Source organism: Molossus molossus, unplaced genomic scaffold, assembly GCF_014108415.1.
Source record: "Molossus molossus isolate mMolMol1 unplaced genomic scaffold, mMolMol1.p scaffold_m16_p_4, whole genome shotgun sequence".
Lineage (NCBI taxonomy): Eukaryota > Metazoa > Chordata > Mammalia > Chiroptera > Molossidae > Molossus > Molossus molossus.
Window position 1 is genome coordinate 51,755,041 of NW_023425377.1, and position 22,626 is coordinate 51,777,666.

The 22,626-nt window shown below is 50.8% G+C and overlaps 2 protein-coding genes and 1 pseudogene across 9 annotated transcripts; all 3 read right to left on the minus strand.

The window, feature by feature from the left end:
• Positions 1-987: 987 nt before the first annotated feature.
• On the minus strand, positions 988-9,610 carry MCOLN1 (mucolipin 1). Of its 5 annotated transcripts, none has more exons than XM_036241163.1 (14): positions 9,535-9,610; positions 7,303-7,508; positions 6,435-6,602; positions 6,187-6,253; positions 5,697-5,805; positions 5,350-5,446; positions 5,042-5,141; positions 4,711-4,817; positions 4,437-4,586; positions 4,203-4,304; positions 3,714-3,836; positions 2,904-3,119; positions 1,278-1,411; positions 989-1,189 (listed from the first exon to the last, which is right to left on the minus strand). In XM_036241163.1, exons 1-14 carry the CDS (start codon positions 9,563-9,565, stop codon positions 1,153-1,155), a joined length of 1,647 nt encoding a protein of 548 aa, XP_036097056.1. In that variant the 5' UTR covers positions 9,566-9,610; the 3' UTR covers positions 989-1,152. The 5 variants fall into 5 exon arrangements, with proteins under 5 accessions (XP_036097055.1, XP_036097056.1, XP_036097054.1 ...); XM_036241161.1 differs by having other exon boundaries at positions 6,187-6,352; XM_036241166.1 differs by lacking the exon at positions 9,535-9,610 and adding an exon at positions 9,385-9,403 and having other exon boundaries at positions 6,187-6,352.
• A 1,949-nt stretch (positions 9,611-11,559) lies between these two features.
• ZNF358 (zinc finger protein 358) lies at positions 11,560-15,271 on the minus strand. 4 transcript variants are annotated; one of them, XM_036240799.1, is made up of 4 exons: positions 15,163-15,271; positions 14,593-14,703; positions 13,639-13,744; positions 11,560-13,402 (listed from the first exon to the last, which is right to left on the minus strand). In XM_036240799.1, exons 3-4 carry the CDS (start codon positions 13,709-13,711, stop codon positions 11,661-11,663), a joined length of 1,815 nt encoding a protein of 604 aa, XP_036096692.1. In that variant the 5' UTR covers positions 13,712-13,744; positions 14,593-14,703; positions 15,163-15,271; the 3' UTR covers positions 11,560-11,660. The 4 variants fall into 4 exon arrangements, with proteins under 4 accessions (XP_036096692.1, XP_036096690.1, XP_036096689.1 ...); XM_036240797.1 differs by lacking the exon at positions 14,593-14,703; XM_036240796.1 differs by lacking the exon at positions 15,163-15,271 and having other exon boundaries at positions 14,593-14,826.
• Positions 15,272-20,427: 5,156 nt separating this feature from the next.
• On the minus strand, positions 20,428-21,679 carry LOC118643775 (annotated as a pseudogene).
• Positions 21,680-22,626: the final 947 nt, after the last annotated feature.

Below are 22,626 nucleotides of genomic sequence, written 5' to 3' on the forward strand. Positions count from 1 at the left end.
GATGCCTGGCTCCTGGCTCAAGCCTGCCCCGGGGAAGACCTATGGGCTGGGGCGCGTGGGAGTGCTGCTGGGACCTTCTACCCAAGAGGTGTAGGCCGACGCTGAGATCTCCGAAGGATCCTGGGACGCCCTGAGTGGGGCTACCAGGATGTTACTGGTTGATGCTGGAGATTTACTGTCATGGAACAGTACAGTTATGGGGTCTCTGATAGTGGGGAGCATCACTGGGACTCGATGCTGGCGCCATTGCTGGGGGACGTAACCGGCCGTGGACGCTGGAATTACTGGGGCACTAGAAAATTACTTAAAGATTCTGAGGAAAACAAAACTATTACTGGGAAAACCCGGGAGCTGGGTGGGCACGTCCCTGGGGTTGTTCAAGCATGAGAGCGTACCTAGGGAGGATGCCCAGGCTCCTTGGAAGATACTGAGGAATGCTGGAATATTACTGGGACTTTTCTGAGACTGAGAATGTTTCTGACTTTGCTAGAGTATTAGTGAGAATTTAGGGTAACAACTGGACCCTTTAGACATTATCTGGAAAATGTCCCCTTCCACTCTAGGGTGCACCTGGCTACTGGTGCGGAAACACTTGCTGGGAACCCAGGGGATGAGAGTATCAGAAAGATGGGGGGCTACCAAGAAATCAGTGGAGGGCAGACCTTGGGAAAGCAGAGGACTCCCTAACGACCCCTGAAGGAACACCCCTGCAGGGGTGATGGAAATCTGGACTCACCCAGAGACCACGGCCGGGTTCCACTCTGCTAACAGTGCTACAGTTCTGCCCAGCAGCACAGGTATAGCCCCTTTAAGTTATACACAGCAAGGTGCACCGAAGCCCCGCTCCCCACCTTGTTTGGAAGGTCACAGGGAGCCTCTCATGCAGAAGGGAGCAATACCTTAAAGGGGCTGAAAACCAGTTGGCTCAGGGAATGCCCCTCCCACTAGAAATGTGAACAAGAAGTTTACTTACCAGTTTTATTTAATATCCATCCTACCCTTGTCCCACCCCATGTCCCACCCAATTGGCCCACACCCTCAGAGGGTGCTGCAGGGAGCCAGTCCTTAAAAGCAAGCCCTAAAAATAAATAGGCAAGGCTCTCCCCAGTCCGGGCTCCTGGGGCTAATGTCCAGTGGCAGTCCTGGTCCAGGTCAATTCACCAGCAGCGAATGCTCCTCTGAGGCGTCACTGGAGGAGGGGGCAGTGTCATGCAGGAAGGAAGGCACCAGTTCCCTCTGGCACCACCCCTTCCCCCAATCCCAACCCGGATTCGAACCTGCCCCTGCTGCAACAGCAGAGGCTGCAAGCAGAGCCGCTCCCACGGCGAAACTTGCCCGAAGTGGGGCTGTCTTGGCACTGCGCGATGTAGGCCTGGAGCTCACTCTCCTCCCCACCAGCACCTCCTGGGTGCTGAGGAGAGATACGGGATGGCCAGCATGAAAGGGGCCTCTTGAGATCTGCCCTCCCCTTCACCTCCTCTCCAGCCATCTGGGTTTCCCTGCTTTTCTTCACTGGCCTAGTGGGCTCCCACCGCTGGACCCCTTTTGTTCCTCACAGTTTGATTCCAGAAAGACCTTCCCTGACTCCTGAATGTCTTGCACACCCTGCATCTTGGTCAGCTGGTGCCATATCTACATCCTCAGCGGGCATGAACATTGTAGCTTTCAACTGAGCCTGAGCCTTTGCCCCTCCCCATCTCATGAAGGAGCCACCATCTACCTCTCCTCAAGTTCTTTCTGACTACTAGGCCTTTGCTCCAGGTGTTTCTTCCCCACTGGTGCTCCCTTACTTGGGATCCCACTTCTTCAATCCAGAACTTTGTGAGATGACGAAAATGTTTGATTCTATGATGTTCAATCTGGAAGCCACTAGCCACATTGGCTCCTGGGCACGCGGTATGTGGATAGTCTGAGTTAGGAACTGAATTTGGAATTGTATTTTATTTTAATTAAAATAAAATTTAGCCCAGTCAGTGTGGCTCAGTTGTTGAGTGTCAACCCATGCACCAAGAGATCGCTGGTTCGATTCCAGGTCAGGGCACATGCCCAGGTTGTGAGCCAAATCCCCATTAGGGGGCATGCAGGAGGCGGCCAGTCGATGTTCTCTCTTATCGATGTTTCTATCTCTCTCTCTCCCTTCCTCTCTCTAAAATCAATTTTAAAAAATCAAAACTTAAATAGTCCCATGTGGTTAGAGACTAGTATTGAACAGCACATTCTAGAAACTTTCCTTCCTTCATACCTCTCACCAGTCGGTCATCGCACTTCTGTTCATGCATCATCCACTTTGCCCACTGGCCCTGGACAGACCATGCACACCTCACCTTGTTTCCTAGATGTCTGGTGCTCAGCACAAGGCTTGGCTCACAACAGGCTCTTGGACATATTGGCTGAAAGAATCCACCTGCCACCCCCACATTGTGCTCTGACCCTTTTCTTTCCTCTAATCCCCATAGCCTGCAGGACAACCACCATTCTCCAGATCTAAAAAGCTCCTGTCCTGACCACCCCACAGGACAGAGGGCTTAGGAACAAGGCTTCCTGGACTGAGCCTGGTTTCAAAACTTAGTTGCTGACCTTGGGTAAGTCACTGAAACTCTACGACCTGGTACCCCTGTTTGTAAAAGTAGATGCCAGAACCCTACCTGTCCAGAGCCCCAACTGGATCAAACTGAAAATGTGGCAGCTGTGCCCATGACATCAGTCTTGCCTGTGCCCAATTTCGAGCTGCCATCTCCTTTGGCTTTGCAGTCTCCCACATTAGCTCCCGGGGTCCTTCTCACCCCACCATGTCCTGAGACCTCACCATGGTAGTCTCCAAGGGACACAGAGCCCAAGTGGGAGCTGTATGTGATGCAGGTTGGCTCCATGGGGAGGCAGGCTGGAGGGGAGGAATGACTAACCTTGATGGTGTCATAGGCACCGGTGATGAGTGCGATGAAGAGGCTCAACACCATATAGATGAAGAGGCTGATGAAGGAGTAAAGGTAGAGCTGGGAGAAGAGCCAGACAAGGCTGCTGTGGCCTTGCTGTGTCTGCATTGCCGCAAACGTCACGAACATGTCATCCCCGTTGATGAGCGAGAACAGGCATTCCGACACCATGGACAGCGAGCGGAACTGAGACCGAGAGCAAGGTCAGTGGGATTGTAGAGACAGAGGGAGCTGTTTAGGTCAGTGAGATTGTAGGGACAGAGGGAGCCGTGGGCATGGCTGGGGGCTAGGCAAGGGCAACAGGGGTCAGAGGGAACAGCAGACAGAGTACCAGTAATTACAATGAGGCCACCTGGGGGTCGCTGTGTAATGACAGTGTCATAGGGTCAAGGCCAGGGTCACCAGGGGTCAGAGAAAACAGTGGAAGAGTATCAGAAGTCATGGGGTCATGTGGGGGGTCACTGTGTAATGACAAGGTCGTAGGATCAAGGCCAGGGTTACTAGGGATCAGAGGGACAGTGGGCAGAATACTAATAGTTTACAATGTGACCATTTAGGGGTCATCATGTGAATGATAAGGTCATAAGTTCAGCACCAGAGTCAGTGGGAAGAATCGCTGCAGACCTGTTAGTAAAGTACTGGGGCGTCACTCAGTGTGGTCAGGTCAGTGACAGATAAACCAGGGATCTGAGGGCTTAGGATGTAGGCTCAGGGCAAGGGAGCCAGGGAACCTTCACCTGTGGGTCACAAGCACCCCCCACCAGCCCTAGCTAGCCCTACCTTCACATGGTAGGGCCCCAACACAATCCAGCCACAGAAGCAATAGCCCAGGTAGATGACAGCCACACAGCAGCAGAAGCGCATGACGCTGGGCAGGGCCACCCTCAGTGTGGCGATGAGAATCTGCAACGGGAAGATGGCTGTTAAAGGCATCGCCACAATTCCAGTTGGCAGTGTGCATGGGGTGAAGTAGGCAGGGCCTGGCTGAGGGCACTACTAGGGGAGTTGAGAAGGGGCAACCTGGAGCTGAGGTTGCCATGTTACTGTACTCAGCTGGATGGCTATGAAGGGGCAGGCTCACATGACCCCTGCTCAGATTCAGTGACATGTACATCTGGGATGGACAGGTAGGTATAGGGCTAAAAAACTCATGATGGGTTATCTGCAAGGGCTGGTGATTACCAAATGTGTATGAATTTGGGACATGAAAATTGGAGGAAAAGTGGCCACCACCCAGAGGGAAGGCCCGGCCTGAGCACACAGGCTTACGTTGTACTTATGGAAGAAGGTCAGGTAGCGGATGACACCAACCCAGACGAGCAGCGTTGAGGTACCCAGGAGAATGCTGCAGACATCGTAGCTGGCCAAGTTCTAGGGGCAGAACCAGTGTCAACCCCATCTGGTGGGGGAATGAGGCCCCAAGTGGGCATCAGTGGGAACAGTATAGGGCCAGGGTCTGGAAAGGGCCACCAGGGCCTCAGGCAGGGTGTGAGCAGGACCCACCTTAGCTTCAATGCCAATCTTCATGATAGTGCCTGAGATGGTGAGCACATCGCTGATGACCAGCAGGATGTACCAGCCGTTGACAAATTCCAGCCGCTCCCACAGGCTGATGGCCCGTCCTCGCTGCTGCCACATGAACCCCACAAACTCCTACAGGAGGCAGGTGGGGTGAAGACCTCTCCAGGCATAGGAGCTCTGCGACACCCCCAGCCCTTATGGCCCCAGAATCGCACAAGGCTGGTTTGGGTATATGCGACACTGGAATGGTTCTCACATTCTGCAGTAGGAAGCCACGGAGCAGGGAGCGGGCACACAGCAGGAAGGAGAGGGAGCAGGTGAGGATCACTACCACATCAAACAGGAGCCGGAAGTTGTTGTCTCCTGTGGGAAGCAGGACTTGGATAGAGGTAGGGTGGCTTGGGGCCTTCGGAGGCCAAGATCGCAGCTGGGCCAGGCCAAGGGGACTGCAAGGCTGGTTTGGGCTGGTCAGTAGACTCATGGGTTATTCTCAGTCAGAAGCTCAGTCAGTGCTGGTCTGGGGCTTGGGGGATCCCTTGGCAGGTTAGGGTCCCTGGTTGACACTGTTCTGAGGTTTGAGGGCTCACCATGCCTGAAGATGCTGGGGTGCTTACACTCCTGGATGTGGGCCTGGGTCTCCAAGCTGATGGGGACACGCCCGCTGTATGCCTTATTGTCAAACGTGATCTGTGGTGGGGTGCAAAGTAAGCCTTGACAGGCCTAGGCTCCCAGACCTGCATGAGATGGATGGTCTGTCTAGCCCCATCTTCTCCATCACCCACATCCTGCCCTTGGCCAAGGGTCCCCAGCTCAGGAGTCCTGTGGTACCATCCCCTGTTCCCCACCCCAGATCACTAGTGGGTCCATGTTCTTGCCCTGGACACCATGGGCTCACCAGGATGCTAAAGGTGTAACAGTCTGGGATCTCATTATTGATCAGGCTTTGAAGATTGATGGTCTTCAGCTGGAAGTGGATGGTGACGTTGATTAGCCTGAGGGGAGGGGTCTGGTGAGAGGGAGGGAGCGCCACAGCTTCCTCAGACCCTAGAGTGCCAACACTCCTGCCCCATTTGGACTCTGCAGCTGGCAGAGGGAAGTGCTCACTCAGCAGGCATCAGCCTGGCCCTCCCCTTCCCCCACCTTCAGGGAAGTGGCTGCCAGGGGGTCCCCAAGGACACCTAGCCTCCTGCCTCCCCCCACCCTCAGCCCAGCCCTGGGGTGGCTCCCTTCATTGGGCAGTACTTGTGGAATTTGAGCGTGAGATTCTTGTAACTGGTGCTGCCATCCAAGAGGGAGAAATCATCACTGGGGGGCACAAGGGGTCTCTCAGGGGGGTCCACCCGGATGCAATCTGAGGACAGGGAATCAAGGAAGGGCACAGGATGGGGGAGGCACAGGCAGGTCTCCCAGAGTCCCTGACAGACCCCTTCCCTGGTTCACTCTGTTTCCGAACATTTGCTGTTTGCCGCCCCCTCCCGTGTCTCCCTAGGGTAGGTTGCCAGTATGTCTATTCCCTGCACAGACCATAGGGCTTGGATCTCTGTGGGCCTCCAAATGTTTAGTGAATTAATGATATTAAACACAATACCTGGCTCTTTCTACACACCAAGCATTCTTCTAAACACGTTTTATATATCAAATTATTAATACTCAAGACAACCCCATCTCCTGGATGAGTGAGGGTAGAGCTGAGATTTTAGTCCCAGCAGCCAGGCCTGTCTTGTCCACTCACCAGTGATGACCATTGGGTCAATGTCAAAGGTGTCATTGGCTGGGTCCACGTGGCCACGGTGGTAGTACTGCTGGCAGAGGGCCAGGGCTGAGCCATTGGCCCAGGGGCCGCCCCCGCCCCGCACATATGCATAGTGGCCCAGTGACACATTAGGGAGCATCAGGTACTGTGGGCAGAGAAGGGAAGGTTCCTTCAGCACTCCCCTCCCCCACCTGCCCACCTATCCACCTGCCCCTGGCTGCCTGCACCTGGTCCACGGCATAGAAGATTGCCTGGTAGAGCTGCTCCCGTGTATAGGCTGCAAAGGTGTCATCTGCCCCATCAGAGTAGCCCAGAAGGAAGAGGTGGCGGAAGGCGATGGTGTTCTCCTCTCGGAATGTCACTGCCAGCTGGTTGCTGAGCCCGAACAGGATGAGCTGGCGGGAGGGACTGGGGGTTGATACTACTGGGATGGGATCTCCCTCAGTGCATGAATGGAGGAAGATAAGAGGACCCATTCATGAAGTCACATGTCCCCATCTTCCATGACCACCATTTGTTCCCAATGCATAGCACACAGTGGGCACTCATATACCTCAGGGTAGCAACTAATGTTCATGAAACATTTACCTGATGCCAATTTCCATGCTAAACCCAAACATACAGGGTAAGTACCACAGTGCTGAGCCCCTTTACCAAGGGGAAATTAGAATCATAGTTACATACCCAAAGTCATAGCTCCCTAGGTCAGGGGCAGGGGCAGGGTCTGACTCATCTTGGAATCACTAGACCCCAGTTCAGGACCTGGCATGGGGAGGGCAACTATCTGTTTAGCCACTGGGTCAGTTCTCATGGCATCAGATTGCTTGGTTCAAGTGCCATAAAATCCTAATCTTGGTTGCTCTGCGACTATGAACAAGTCCCTTAACCTTGCTGAGCCTCAACTGCCTCATCTATAAAATGGGGGCGTGTGTGAGGTTAAAAGGAGCTGCTTACATACAGAGCTCAGAGGGTTTTCTGATTTATCACTGCTATTGTGCTGCTGCAGGGTCAGGAAAAGATTCTGACTCCCAAACTCTCCTTCAAGGAAAACAGTGGCCACAAGCAGCATTCTGTTGGGCCTTCCACAGTTCTCACCTGCACAGTGACTACCAAGATCTTAACCACTTGCAGCATCAACTTAAAGGGCTTGCGGCCCTTGGCCCGAAATTTGTCACAGGGACTCATGAAGAAGTATTTGAGACGGCGGCGGAGATCTTCCTCTTCCAGTGGGGTTGAAGGGGCCGGTGAAGCCCCTGCTTGGGTCCCATACCCGAGGCTGGAGGTTAAGAGGTGCTCGGTCTCTGTGGGAATGGGAAAGAACAGTAGGGATCAGGCCCAGGCAGGCCCACCTCCCAACAGGGAAGGCAGATCTCACATTCCAGCCAAGAAAGAATTCTGGGAAATCTAAGAAAACCAAAAAGCTATCACATTTTTTGGATATATGCAGTAGTGCTGCTCAGAGGTTGCAAATTTGGGTTTGGGACTCAAAGGGCTTGAGTTAATTATGGACCCTGATGCTCACTGGCATGGACAGGGCACCTAGCCCTTCTGGGCCTCAGTTTCTCATCTGCAAAATGTGGCAATAGCATCTCTCATAGGAAGCTGAGGATTTGATGTTTACAAAGTATTTGTCACAGGGGCTGGTAGGTGCTAAGAATGTCAGGACATTCCATCATTGTTCCTGTTGATTTGTGGGGAGGGAATGAATTGCTTCACTGGCTTCTCACAGGGCACTCAAGGCTCTGAGCCCATCCCAACTCCAGCCCTCAGGCATGAACATGGAACTCAGCAACATTCCAGTATTTTCTTCCCACTCATCATGACCTGGTCTGTCCAGCTGACACTCTGACAAGCCACAGGCGTGGAGAAGGGAAGATCAACAATTATGGTGATAAGGGAATGCATTTGCTGAAGACTCACTGTGTGTCAGTAGATGTTATTACAGCACTGCCTATGTCATTTTATGAGCTAATACGGTATATTCGTTAAGGCTACCAGCTCCTGGAAATCACACAGCCCTAGGACCAAATCCCAGACTTACCACTTCTTGATTGGGGGACCCCAGGACCTTTCTAAGTCTCAGTCTCCTCATCTGAAAAGTGGAAATTTAAAAAAAGTCTCCCCTGAGGCTAAAACCCTGAAAATGCTTCCTGAATGGAGTGAGGCAAAGCAGCTCAGTCCAAGTCTCAGAAATTCTCACGAAACTGAGGCTATTCTAAGTACTGCTTATTCCCTTCAATCCCAACCAGACTAAGAGGAAGGTCCAAGGTTTTAGCAACTGCTGGAGTCATAGCTGGTCACAGCAGCCCAGAAATGTCCCTGACACACCCCCTCGACCCCCACAGGGAGAACCCAACTTCTTTCCAGGGCCTGGCTGGCCCCCTGCCTGGCACTGTCACCAAGATGATCATGGGCACTGCCAGAACCTGTTCTGCAGGGAGGGCCAGCTCCTGACTGGTCCCTTTAGAGCTTGGATGCTTTTGCCAGTGTTTATAAGAGAGCTGGATGGAAACCAGAGAGTAGGCCTGCCTCTATAGCTGGGATCTTAGCTAACCCACCCCAGATCCTACCAGGTGAGACCTTTCCTTTCCTCATTCATTCATTCATTCATTCATTCATTGTATGTGCCCCTAGTGGAACCGAACCCGGGACTTTCTGGTCCGCAGGTTGACACTCCAACAGCTGAGCCAAACTGGCCAGGGCAACACCTAAAAGGTGTCTCCAGTTAAGTCAAGAAGGTAAGATCAACACAAAGGGTCTTCCTTCAGGCTCCCCCATGAGAGGGGGAAACTGAAGAAATTGGAGGCTGGCACCCAACGCCTGAGTTCAGGAAAGCTGAGCTTCCATGAATTTGGAGATCTGAAATCGAGTTAGGTGCCTAGGCTCAAGGAGGAATCCCCGCAGTCCTCAGTTTAGAGAAGCTGAGCATTTACTTCCTAGATTGGGGAAGGAAATCCTAGAAGTCTCGTGTGGGTTGAAGAAGCTGGTGCCTGATGAGTTCCAGCAAAGCTGGGCAATCGCAACCTAGGCTCAGAATAGGAACCTCTCTGCCCCGAGTTGGAGAAGCTATCGGCCCGCCCACTGTCTGAGTTTAGGAACTCCAAGCACAGCCTGGGTCCAGGAAAGGCAGCCGGGAGTCCCACCACTTCGAGGTAGGAGAAGCCGGTGCCCACCCACCTCCCAGGTTCTAGGAGCCTTACGGACTCCAAATCTCCACCGCGGGAAAGCTGAGAGGTCAGCACCGGAGTTCGGGAAAGGGAAACTGGGTACTCCGCCGCCCCAGGTCAGACAGCTGGCCGCCCGCCCGCCTGTGGCCCGCGTCCTCACCTGAACCACACCGGCCCACGCGAGCGGCCATACCCGGGCCTCGAGCGCCGGAAACCGGCGGGCGCGGCGGAGCAGCCGGGGCACCAGCGCCCGCCGCTGTCACTGCGGTCTCGTTCCTCCGGGATGCTGCCTCAGACCCTGGAGCATCAGCTGACTTGCGCCCTGGTCACGTGCCCAGGCAGCCCTTAGAGGCACGTGACCGGATCCAGCCCTGTCCCCTGTTCCACGACCCCACCTGCCAGAGCGGCGTGCATGCGCGCCTCTGTGGGCGACTTGCCAATCAAGGGCGGTCGCGAGGCCCTAGCGCCGAAGGGCAAGCAAGATGCTGGGGGATGGGCTGGCTCCGTCATGCCCGTGTCCAGTGCCAACAACTTGACTTTCATGTCCGCGATGTCCGGTGATCACCCTACATTTTTCTAAGGGTTGTTTCCTTCCATCCTTCCAGAAATTCCCGGGTTACTCTCAAACTTTTCCTCTTCTGCCCCCTCTCACATGACCAACAGCAAATCCTATTTCATTTCCTAATTATATTCCAAATAGGACCACTTATTGCTACTTGTATGGCTCTCAGCCCAGAGTCTCCCACCATTCGTGGCCTACGGCAACCTCCTCTCTGATCTTAGACTCCCACTCTTGGCCCCTTCCATTATACTCTCCATCTAGCAGCCAGAAGCATCTGCAAAGAATAATTCATCAGTCTTGCCCCAGAACCCCCAGTGACTTCCCATTTTTCTGAGATGACAAACTCCTTACTGTAATCTACCAGTGGTCCTCTGGTCCTCCCCTCCCTCGCTCATCTTTCAAAGCCCCAGGGCCTTTGAGCACTCTTGCCCTGGAGCATAATGGTTAAGAACATAGCCTCTGGGGGGCAGACAATTCAGGTTTAAATCTAGGCTCTGCCAACTGCCTTCCAAAGTGTGTCCCTTAAACTCCATGTACCTGATTTTCATCATTTGCAAAATGGGGATGCTCAATCATAGTTGCCCACCTCATGGAGCTGTTGAATTAAATGAGAAAATGCAAAAGAATAGCACAAGGCTGGGCAAACAGTGCTGATGATTAAATTAGGGGTTACTGGGATTATAGCCCTTCCTTGGGAAAGCTGTCCCCGACTTAAATCAGAAGTCTTGTATACTTTTATTTATTTTTTGTTAATCCTCATCTGAGGATATTTTTCCATTGATTTTTTGTTTTTTAAGAGAGTGGGAGGGAGAAAGAAACAGCCATGTGAGACACATAGATCGGTTGTCTTCCGTATGATGCCTGAGGATCCAACCTGCAACCCAGGTACGTGCCCCTGACTGGACTTGAACCTGCCACACTTTGGTCTGTGGGCTGATGCTCTAATCGCTGAGCCAAACCGGTCAGGGCCCTTGTATACTTTTAGAGTGTACCATACCCTGTAATTTTTTTAAAAAAATTTTAAATTGATTTTAGAGAGAGAACATTGATGACAGAGAACATCGATTGGCTGCCTCCTGCATGCCCCCCACTGGGGATTTAACCCACAACCTGGGCATGTGCCCTGACTGAGAATTGAACCCGTGACCTCTTGGTGCATGGGTAGATGTTCAACCACTGAGCCATACCAGCCGGGCCCCTGCAATTACTTTTTAATCATTCCCATCTGTGAGCTCTCAACAGATGTTAGTTGAATGCATAAATGAGCAACCTCCATTGTCCAGTGGTATACTTATAATGTGGACTTGGAAGGGTAAAGGATAAGTTAGGGGGACAAGGAAAGACTGTCCACATAGCTTCATATCAGCCCACTAATTTTAATATGTCATAAATCCAACTATTCGGATAAAGCAAAGGGAAGTGATGCTGCTCAGAACACCTGCAGGGTAAATCTGCTCCTGACTAAGGTGACCAGGTCTGGGGGAGCACAGTGGTGACTGCTGAGATGGGGGAAGCTGGGAAGCCTGGAGGATGTTAGGGGAACCCAGAACATTGGAATTCCTGATGTATGGCTGACTCAGGCCACACCTTCCCATTTCCCAAGGAGCTGGGCATTAGGGGAAAAAGAAACAGAACCATGAAACAGAGCCAGAAGGCAGTGGGAGGATTTTACTAACTGTACAACACACAACTTCACCAGGCCTCCGTGGGTGCTGGCATTCCCTTCAGCCATCTGGCCCCAGTAGTGCCCCTTGCTCCTGCACCCACTTGGGACTCCCACAGGTAGTGAGGGCTGAGCTGTCATGGGTGGGAAAGCTGGAGTCAGGGTGGGACTCAGGGTTGGGGTTGAGGCTGGGCCCAGGATCTGGGTCCCAGCTGTGATCAGATCCATTGTCAGGGCTGGCCACAAGATCAGGATTGGCATCGTGACCAGGCTTAGCATCAGAGGACTTGACAGGATCCAGAGTGGGGGTAGATCCAGAGTCAGGGCCAGGTTTGGGGCTAGGATTGGGGAGGGAGCCCAGCACAGTGCTAGGGTCAGGGTCCAGGCCAGAGCTGGGGCCCAGGTCAGAGCTAAGCATAGAGACAGCATCAGGACTCTGCAAGAAGACCTGCTCAGGCTGCAACATTGAAGCAGGGCTAAGGCCCAGGCCAGCTGCAGGAGCTGTAGCTGTAGCTGCTGCAGCTGTAGCAGCTGCACCTGCAGCAGCTGCACCTGCAGCAGCTGCACCTTCATGCACTCGCTTGTGCTTGGTGAGGCTGGACGCTTGGCCGAAGGCCTTGCCACAGAGCTGGCAGCGGTAGGGGCGCTCTCCAGAATGCACGTGCAGGTGCTGCAGGAGTGCGGAGCTCTGCCCAAAGGCCTTGGAGCAGTGGGGACAGGCATAAGGCCTCTCGCCAGTATGGATGCGCAGGTGATGCTGCAGGTTGGAGCTCTGGCCAAAGGCCTTGCCGCAGTGGGGACAGCGGTAGGGGCGCTCAGCCGTGTGCGTGCGCTGGTGCTGTAGCAGTGCTGAGCTCTGACCGAAGGCCTTGCCACACTGAGGGCACGGGTAGGGCCGCTCGCCTGTGTGCGTGCGTAGGTGCTTCAGCAGCGCCGAGCCCTGCCCGAAGCCTTTGGTGCACACTGGGCACTTGTGTGGCCGAGGTCCCCCGTGAGTGCGCAGGTGCTGAGCCAGCAGTGAGCCATGCCCAAAGGCCTTACCACACACGGGGCAGTGGTGGGGCTTCTCGCCGCTATGGCTGCTGCGGTGCTTCAGAAGCGTGGAGCGCCAACCGAAGGCCTTGCCGCACGCAGCGCACTGGTAGGGCCGTGCTCCTGTGTGGATGCCCCGGTGCTGGGCCAGTGTGGCACCATGGCTGAACGACTTGCCGCAGTCAGGGCAGCGGTAGGGCTTCTCGCCACTGTGGGTGCGGCGGTGCTGGCTGAGCCCCGAACTGCGACGGAAGGCTCGACCGCAATCAGGGCAGGAGAAGGGCCGGGGAGGACTAGCAGGTGCAGGGAGCACCGCCTGGCTGGTGGCCAGGCCTTCTGGGGTGGCAGTGAGGCTGGATGAGAGGGGGTCCAGGTCTGGGGCTTCTGGGGGACTGAGAGTGTCACTGTTAGGGTCAAGGACCAGGGGGACAGGGCCAATGACATCTGGATCAAGATCAAAACTTGAAGACATGGGGTCAAGATCTTGGGGATCCACGGCACAGGTCCCTAAGATGGAACTTGGAGCTTCTGCACTGGGGTCCAGATCATCAGAGATGGGCTCCAGATCTTCATAGCTGGGGTCCACATCTTCAGAGATAGTGTTGAGGTCTTCCAGGTTAGGCTCTGGGTCTTCTTGTTTGGGGTCCAGGTCTTCTGAGTCTGAGTCAAGTTCTTCAAAAGCAGGTCTCGGGCCTTTGTGGCCTGGGTTCCTGACCAAGACTGAGCGCCGTATCCCAGGTGTGGAAGTGCCAGCTGCTTCCAGGGCAGGATCTGCAGGGCGAGGACAGAGTGGGCAGAGGTAGGTTCTGGGGAGCAGGGGGTCCCTTTTGGAGCCTGGGCAGGGATGGGATAGGTGGCCAAGTTGTGCCCCCAAACCCACTTCTGAACATACACATGGATCTTTCTCTTGTTTCAGACCACAGGGAGACTTGTGACTCGCCTTAGCCAGCCAGGGCAGGGAGAACCCTGGTGGGACATGGGGGGCCCCTCCCTTCTTAGCCCCACACCTGGATGGAAGTCATGGGATATGGCACTAGAGGTCTCCAGTACCCAACTCCATGGCTCTGTCCCTGTCTCCATCCTGGACTCCTCCTCTTGTGGAAAGCTTGGGTCCTGTGGAAAGAGAGTCCTAGGTTCCTACCCCTCGTAGGGAAGAGGGTGGGTGTCAGGGTTCCTGTGCTTGCTTCTAAGTAAATGGCCTGAATTCCTGTCCCATAATTGGGAGTGGCATATTTGGGAGTTTCTGGTAGGGAGGGGGACCTCTGGCTCAAGTTCTAGAGAGAAAGCATCCTGAACTTAGAAGCCTATATCGAGGGGATGAGGGTGGGGGACAAACCACATCTGGTAGTGCTTTCGGGTCCCTGGGGGAGTGCAGGAGCACCCCTGGCTCGCTTCCTGGGGAAGAGACCACCCGAATGCCAGGCCCTGCCCACAGTTCCAGAGTGGGAGTAACTGTCTAAACACCTGTGTTCCCAAATACCAGTTCGTAAAGCTAAAGTAGGAGGTGGGGAATTGGATAGAAGATCCTGAATTCTAGCCCCTAACTGGTAGCTGGGCAGAAATAATACCTGGGGGTCCCTCTTGGGTGACTGGGGGGACCCCTGAGTCAACTCCTAGTGAGGGGAGATTCCTGAGTGACTGACCCTATGGATGGGGTATGCGGATGTCAGGACACTTTTGTCCTCTCCTGGAGGAAAGATCCTGCATTCCAGGCTGGAGGTAGGGAAGGGAGTAGACAAACAATAGCTGGGACCCCTTCTGGGGAGCAGGGGGAGCTCAGGATTACACGATGGGAGGTTATGCCTTAAGATACCCACCCCACGGCTGGGCATGGGGCTGGGAGCACATAAATCAGTTCCTGAGGGACAGGGGGGACCACTCCTGGGAAGGGAGACAGCCTGGGCCACAATCCATAGCTGGGAGTGGGTAAGCAAATGAAGGGGGCTAAATTCCTAGATTACCTCCTCTATCCAGAACCCTTGGTTGGAGGGTGGGGGAAAAATGCCTGGGTCTCCTCCTGGGTTCCTGGATCCCTTCTGGGAAAGTCGCTTCCAGAACTCTGGACTCCCAGACTGGAGAGTGAGAGGAACAATAACTGGGGTCCTGGGGGAAAGAGGAAATCCCTGGATCCCCCTCTTGAGAAAGGGCATTCTGAACTCACAGGTTCAGAGTGGGGAGAACAATACCTGGGGCTCCTCCTGGGTTCCTCAGGGGTGAGGGTCTGGAGCGCCTCTAGAGGAGGGGGCGTCCTGAACACCCCACCCCATAGCTGAGGGGTCCCCCCCCTCCAATCTTGCCCTATCTAAGGCGCCCGGCTCGGGCCAGGCCCTCCCCGGTGCCGCAGCGGCGGACTGGGCGCGCTAGGCCTTCAGGGCGTTGGACACCTAGTATCGCGCCAGGAGCCTGCTCTCCTGGCCCCGGAGCGCGGCGGGGGTCGCGCGGAGGTCGCACTGGGCCGCACCATGCATGGAGGTTCCCGGCCCACCGCCACCCAAGCCTTCGTCCGCTGACCCGCTCATGAGAACACTCACCCGATGCCCCTCACCCCTTCCCGGTCGCCACGCCCGCCGGTGCCCCAGGGGCCCGCAGATAGCGCCCCGCCCGTTAGCCCCGACAGCAGCACCTTCGGCCCAGCGGTCCTGCCAGGCGCTCCCGGGGATCGAGAGGGGCCGGCCGAAGGCCGCAGCGGGAGCTGCTGGGACTTGTAGTTCTCCCGCGCCCGTTGCGGCCTTCGCCATTGCTGTCAGCCCCTCTACCCCCACCCCCGCTAGCCTTTGTCCCGACCTGGCAGCCCAGACCGCGCGGCCGCGCGGCCGCGCACTTGTCTGCGCCGCGCCCCGCCTGCGCAGCCCCCGGCTCGCCCTCTGCTGTGCCTGTGTCCCTCTCTGTCCTTGTCTCTGTCTCCATCTCCGTCCCTGATAATCTCTGCTCCTCTCTCTGTGTCTCTATTTCTGTGTCTCTATTTCCATCCTTTTGCCTCTGTACCTGTCACTTTTTTCTGCCTCTGTTCCCCCATCCCACCTCCCTCTCTCTCTGTTTCTACCTCCTGCCCATGTCTCTGACTCTGTAACGCCAAACATTTTGTTTTTCTCTTACAGACTGGCAGAGCACATAAGCATAGTCAGGGCTCTGAGAAGCCCTGCAATTTACAAACTTCTTTATCTTTGCTTAATCCAGCCTTTCCCTTTTAAGGCTCTCCAAGGAAGAGCTGGAAATTTTGTGCCTGAGTGTTTCCCTCTTCCTACCCAGTTGAGAGTTACTCACTGCTGTCACCCTGTGCCTGGACACTCCCTGGAGTGATGGTCTCTGGAAGAAGCATGGGCTGAGACTGGGAAGGACTCTGGGCAGACTTTATCTGGAGACAAAGATTACTGTGAAGGAATGAAAAACAGGTCGCAGCTGGCAGCCATGATGTTCTTCACTGAACATAAACAACAGTTACAGAATATAAACAATGATCATGCAAGGCCACTCTGTGACCATGTCTGCACCAAGCCAGAAACAAGGGCACTCTGCAACCACAAAAGTGAATACATATCTCCTCCTGACTAACTGAAATGACTGCTGCTTACCAATGACAGCTCCACTTTTGAGATTAACAGCTCCCTGCTTCCCAACAGCACCGAGAATTGCTTCTACTCTCTTTAACTCTCCTCAAAACTATCCAGCACATGTCCCAATCCTATAAGATGCCCACCTGCTCCCAACTCTCTCTTACAGAGGTGCTCCATGGTTTCCTAGTATGTGGTCTTCCTTGCTGGAGCAAGCTAAAAAAAATTTTTTTGGCCACAGGTGTGTTTCTGATGGTCTTTGCCTGGTGAACTTTGACATTACCTACCCTAGAATATAGCCTTGAGCAAATCAGTCCTCTAGGCGTTGTCTCTCTTTCTTTCTGAACCTTCTAGATCTGTGCTGAACTTGGGGCCTGAGACCTGCTTTTCACCTCTTTGTGTTAAAGAGACTGCAATTGTATTATGTTGCTGGTTCTTTACCCTGCCACCTCCTGGATGACCCTATTGCAAATAATACTTGTAATGACAGCTGTTGTTTCCGTCTGCTTAGTATCTCTACCAGCACCTTGCTTTCCCTTTGTGGATCCCCCTCCACTACTCCAGATGAACCTGTATTTAACAAAACTACCGCATACCATGTGATCTACACTTATCAAAGAATCCCACCTCCTGGCCACAATAATTAGATCTGAGATGAAAACATGACTTTGGAGGGTCTCATGCTTCTGGGATCATGAGCTTTATATAGAGCCTAATTCTACCTGCAGCCACCTTCCTTGTTGTCTGGAAGAATAGTCTGCAGACTGAAGCCAATCTACACCAGGATGTAAAGGTGAGAGACATATCTCTGGCTATATTGGTAGAGCTCTTGGTTATAACCATACCTGAAGCCAGAAGCCATATTCTTTCCAATATTATGAGCCAACAAATTTCATGGATATTTGAGCTACTTTTATTTGGTTTCTGTCCCTTGTATCTATGATAGTCTTGACTAATTTAGAAATGAATACCTGGAACGGGGAGAGTATTAAAGCAAATAACTTAAAATGTGAAATTGGCTGAGCAAAGGTGAGATAGGGGGCCAGGGCTACCACATACACACATATCCCCTGTAAAGTGAATAGGACCTCTAAGATTTGTGCTGTGCATGTGACTTTAATGGGTCAATCAGAGTATTCCTTAAATTCTAATATGAGTTGGGAGGAAGAAAGGACCCTCTTTCCTTTGGGGCTTTAATTTTAGGATTTGGGGTGCCAGTATCCTTTTTTATTTGCTACCATTTGGAGGGACTTGGGATTGTTAGATTGAGAGAAAGAGTCCTGATGTGGAACCAGCATGTCTGATGTTAGACATAATTCCAGGCTGTCTTAATTCTAAGTCAATAAAACCCCTTTCTACTTGAGCTAGAGCTGGGTTTTTGTCACTTGCAACAAAAATTATTTGAGGCATTAATGAAACTTAGGCACCATTCATTAAACTACAGCAGAGTTCTGGGCCATGCTCTAAGCATGGTTCATGTGCATTTTATTTAACCCGTTACCACTCTATGAAGGAAGAGCTGTTGTCATCCCCATTTTACCAAAGAGGAAAATGAAGTTCAGCATGACATCGCTTGTTGAAGGACAGAAATACAGGTAAATGGCAGGTCTGAATTCTGCTGCTTAGTGATGCTTACCATCGACAAAATTGTTTTCCTTTATATTCAATCCTATTCATCTTATTTCATAAGCCTTTTTTTTTTTTTTCAGTTCACAGGAAATCCCTTTAGAAGGGGAGTGGGATATAGGAGGGATCAACATAAAGTACACCCCAAATCATCATGATGTTGTGTTTTTCTGCACTGATTAAATATTTCCAGTAAGATTTCTCCTTTCTTAGCAACCCATCCTGGGGCTGGTCAGTTTCATTGTTAGAAAATGCTTCAAGTTTTGCTGAAATCTGCTTCCTTGTAACTCCGACCCATTGTTTCTCACCTTGTGTCTGGGTTCCTAGGACCAGGAAGGAGCACACAAAAAAAATCCTGCAACTGTAGCTACATGGAACTGAACTTTAAAACAAGCTTTCTGAACTTTCTGGCAGGCAAGGCAAAAATGAAAAGCCTTTTTGATTGAGTACTCTGCTCAATATGCAGACCAGCTTCATCAGGAGAACCTGATTTTGTCCTGGGAATCATTGTAGGATAAATTTATTGCAATGGTTCTCAACCAGGGCAATTCTCCCCCAGAGGACATTTGGCAATGTCTGGAAATCTTTTTGGTTGTCACAACTGGGTGGGGGAGAGGGAGTGTGCTAATGGCATATAATAGTTAAAGGTCAGGGATGATGCTAAACATCCTACAAAGCACAACATGTCCTCTGACAACAGAGAATGATCTCACTCAAAATGTCAATCGTGCCGAGATTGAGAAACCCTGGTTTCTCATGAAGTAACTCAGGAGAGTGCCATGTACATCTTTAGTGGAAGTGAGTAGAAGAGTGTTCTGCGGCCAGCAGACCCTTTCATGGTCAACAGGGATACCAAGAGTGCAGCCAAAATGGCCATCTTGTCTCTGTAGGACTGGAAGCTGAACTGTCATTTCTGTAGAAATGACAACATAGCCTCACAGAATGCTGCCCATGGGAAATGGGCTCCTGGCCATGTTTGGGGTTGGCTTTTAGTGGCCCATGGGATTGGGGGCCTTAGTCTTTTTTTTTTTAACCCCACCCTAGGATATGTTCATTGATTTTAGAGAGAGAAACATCGATGTGACAGAGAAAAATCGATCAGTTGTCTCCCAACTGGGAATCAAACCCACAACCTAGGTATGTGCACTAATCTGTAATCGAACCCACAACCTTTTGGTGTGCAGGACAACAGTCCAATCAACTGAGCCACCTAGCCAGGGCAGGGGGCCTTGGTCTTTTGAAGATCTAACTACAGGGTCAGGGAATCATATTCATTCTTTGAAACTGATTCTCAACAGCCTACAGAGGCAGTCCATGGGTATGGCCACCAAGACCCATCTTATCCCAGAGTAAACCAATCAGCTTCTTCCTCCCCTCTGTCTACCCCCCTTACCCCCCAAAAAACACATTTAATAGCTCAAAGTGCAAATACGAGTCAGTTCACAAAGTTTCAAGATATGGCTTTAAGTGTACTAAAAACCTTATTTTCAAAAATTAAAGGGTAGCCCAGTCAATGTGGCTCAGTGGTTAAGAATTGACCCATGGTTGCTAGTTGAATTCCGGTCAGGGCACAAGCCCAGATTGCCAGCTTGATCCCCAGTAGGGAGCATGCAGGAGGCAGCCAATCGATGTTTCTAATTCTCTCTCCCTTCCCCTCTCTCTAAAAAAAAAAAAAAAAAAAAATCAATAAAACATATTTTTTAAAAATCAAAGGGTAAATAGCAGAAATAAAGCTTCATATTTTTAAAAAAATTCAAGAAATGTAAAAACCTTTAGACTAAAATATTCAGAAATACCCTAATGTATAGATGCTAGTAGTACATTGGAATCCAAAAAGACTTCTCAAAGAAAGAAAATCACTCCAAACTGGTCAGCTCCAGATAAGATTGGACATTCTTGGTGCTGGTTAGTCCTGATTTTGCAGCCTCATTCACACAGTATCAATTGATGTCAATCAACCCATGGCATTTTGACCTGTAGGCAAACTCTAAAAAAATGTTTAAAGTTCAATATGAGGCTAATATCCACTCTTAATAGTTTTTGAAGTGGTCACTATATATTTAAAATATTTAAAGAGCAATTTCCACTTCAGGCATATGGTGTTACTGGGGGGAAAGACATAGATTAATACTTCTTCTATTAAAACCTTTTTGTCTTTAAAACCTCCTTACTTGCCTGGCCGGTGTGGCTCACTGGTTGAGCATTGGCCCATGCACCAAGAGGTTGCAGTTCGATTCCCAGTCAGGGCACATGCCTAAGTTGTAGGCCAAATCCCCCGGGGGGCGGGCATGAAGAGGAGGCAGACAGTTGGTGTTCTCTTTCATCGATGTTTCTATCTCTTTCTCCCTCTCCCTTCCTCTCTCTCTAAAATAAATTTTTAAAAAATAATAAAAACAACAAGAACAACAACAAAAACCCCAAAAAACTTTCTTACTTATTCCTACACATACAGAACTTGAATGGAAAGTAGAAAAATTTCCCACTAGGAAGATAAAGGTTGTTAAATTTTTTAAATCATTCAGCAGCCAAAACACGTTCATTTCTGCTCCCTAGAAGCAATGTTAGCTACTAGTTATAGTTCAGGTAAATGTATATCTTCAGGAATGTTTACATAAATATTTATTCAGTCTTTTTCTCAATCTTCATCCCTTCGGTGTAGACAATAAATTGAATCTGTTCCGAAAATTCTATCCATGTAAATGTTGAAGCATAGTTTCCAATGAAGTTCATGTGGTGAAAATCATAATGTCAAGAACCAGCATTGAAAGGGACGAGATTTAAAGGGTTGAGAGGAATATCATAACCACTGTGGACACTAATAGTTTCTAGCAAATGGACAGTCACCCATGCCCAAAGAAGAACTACATGATCACATAAAAGCATAATTCCAGTGGAAAACCTAGTTCCAAGAATTAGGGTTTCCAGGAGATGTGCATATTCAGCTTCCATTCCAAATGAAGCCTGAAACTCATGATGAACTTTATAAATATATTTATATTTTTTGTGGTGTAAGACCCTATGTAGGGCCCTGCTGGATTTGCTCAGTGGTTAGATCATCAGCCTTTGGTCCAGAAAGACCTGGGGTCGGTTCCCGCTAAGGGCATGTACCTCGGTTGCAGTTTGTCCCTGTGTGGGTGGCAACCAGTCCATGTGTTGTCTCTCTCACATCGATGTTTCTCTCTCTCTCTTCCTCCTTCTCTCCCTCTTGCTCTATCTGAGGATAAATGCAAAAAGGTCCTTGGGTGAGGATAAAAAAAAAGAGCCTATGTAGGAAATATTGCCAGGTATCCTCAATCACCACACAACCAAAGCATCTTGCCAAAAGCATATACCATTTGGCATTCTTCCCTATCCATAAGGAATATTGAAATACTCTGTAAAATAATTTTCCACAAATCAAAAGAAGCTGGATACAAAAGTGATTAAAGTACTTTAAAACATTTCCATTGCTTTTCCCATGTTTCTGGTTTATCCTTTTGAATTTTGTACTTTTTCATGTAAGGTGTAAGTTGAAACAAAAAACCAGGTAAACAGAACAAGAAATAAAGGGACTCGTGAACTATCAGGAATAACCATGTTGAAATCTGGAACTTTGTATAATTGTCCAACATATAATTCCAAGCATTCTTAAATGGTTCTTGCTGAAGATTTTCAAGTAAAAGTGAATCTACATACTCCACAGCCAAGGACGCTGAACTAAAGATGCTGATACTTTCATTTTTCAAATCTCTGTACACTGACTTGTAATTCTGTGTGCTCCCATGGAGACTGCTGCTCCTGTCACCCAAATTCTTCCAGGTGCTGCGGCCCAGGAACCCACTTTTCCCCTTACCCAGCTTCTTGTTGTTCTCACCAGACCCCAGAACTTCATGGTGGGGTGCTGTCCAAGGTGATAGTCATTTAAATGCTTGTTAAACGGATCACCCATGGGCTTCAGGGCCCCACCCCATTCTCCTTTCTTCCACCCTTTTCATACTGTTGCTGGCTGGACATCTATCCCCTTCAACTTCATCATATCCTGATGGATTTCATGAGTTCTGACCTGGGGGCAGCCATTCAGCCAGTCAGTGCACCACCAACCATCTCCCAACCTCTGCCCATAATGGAGGAAGTTTCAGGACCATTCTCATTATGTCAACCTCTTCATACCCCCTCTGAGCCCTACCCAGTTTTTTTTTTTTTTTTTTTTTTTAAATCCTCACCTGAGTATATTTTTTCCATTGATTTTCAGATAGAGTGGGAAGGAAGGAGGGAGGAACATCGAAAACATCGACGTGAGAGAGGGGGGGAGGGAGGAACATCGATGTGAGAGAGACACATTGATTGTTGCCTCTCACATGACCCCAAACAGAGCTGGGGATCAAATCGCAACTGAGGTATGTGCCCTTGACTGGAATCAAACCCATGACTTTTTGGTCTGTGGGCCGATGCTCTAACTGCTGAACCAAACCGGCCAGGGCCCTGCCCAGTTTTTTAACAATTGAAATCTCCTTCTCACACCTTCATCTTTCTTTCCCCTACTCACATTCATCTTCAGAAGGTAAGCTCTCTCCCTCCTTGACCCCCATTCACACACACTGACATGTGTGTCCATTTCTCACAACACTCAATGAGAAAGTTACTATTTATCTCAATTTTATAGATGAACAAACTGAGGCCAGAGAGGTTAAATTACTTGCCCAAGGCTACTATTCAGGACATGGAGAAGTCAGGATTTGGACTTTGTCCATCAGCCACAGGAGGCTGCATTCTCAACATCTCACCACATTGCCTATGTTCAATACTAACTCCATTCTCTCCATGTTGTTCATAAATTGT

Excerpts from the sequence above, each read along its gene's own strand:
- ZNF358 (XM_036240796.1), bottom strand. The coding sequence starts at position 14,781 with ATGCCCTTTCTCAAGAGGGGGATCCAGGGATTTCCTCTTTCCCCCAGG. Across the intron at positions 13,745-14,592 it reads AAGGGTTCTGGATAGAGGAG|GACCCAAGCTTTCCACAAGA; the intron begins GTAATCTAGGAA and ends CTCTTTCCACAG. Across the intron at positions 13,403-13,638 it reads ATCCCATGACTTCCATCCAG|ATCCTGCCCTGGAAGCAGCT; the intron begins GTGTGGGGCTAA and ends CTCGCCCTGCAG.
- MCOLN1 (XM_036241161.1), bottom strand. The coding sequence starts at position 9,565 with ATGGCCGCTCGCGTGGGCCGGTGTGGTTCAG. Across the intron at positions 5,142-5,349 it reads GTTACACCTTTAGCATCCTG|ATCACGTTTGACAATAAGGC; the intron begins GTGAGCCCATGG and ends ACCCCACCACAG. Across the intron at positions 1,412-2,903 it reads GTGCCTATGACACCATCAAG|CACCCAGGAGGTGCTGGTGG; the intron begins GTTAGTCATTCC and ends ATCTCTCCTCAG.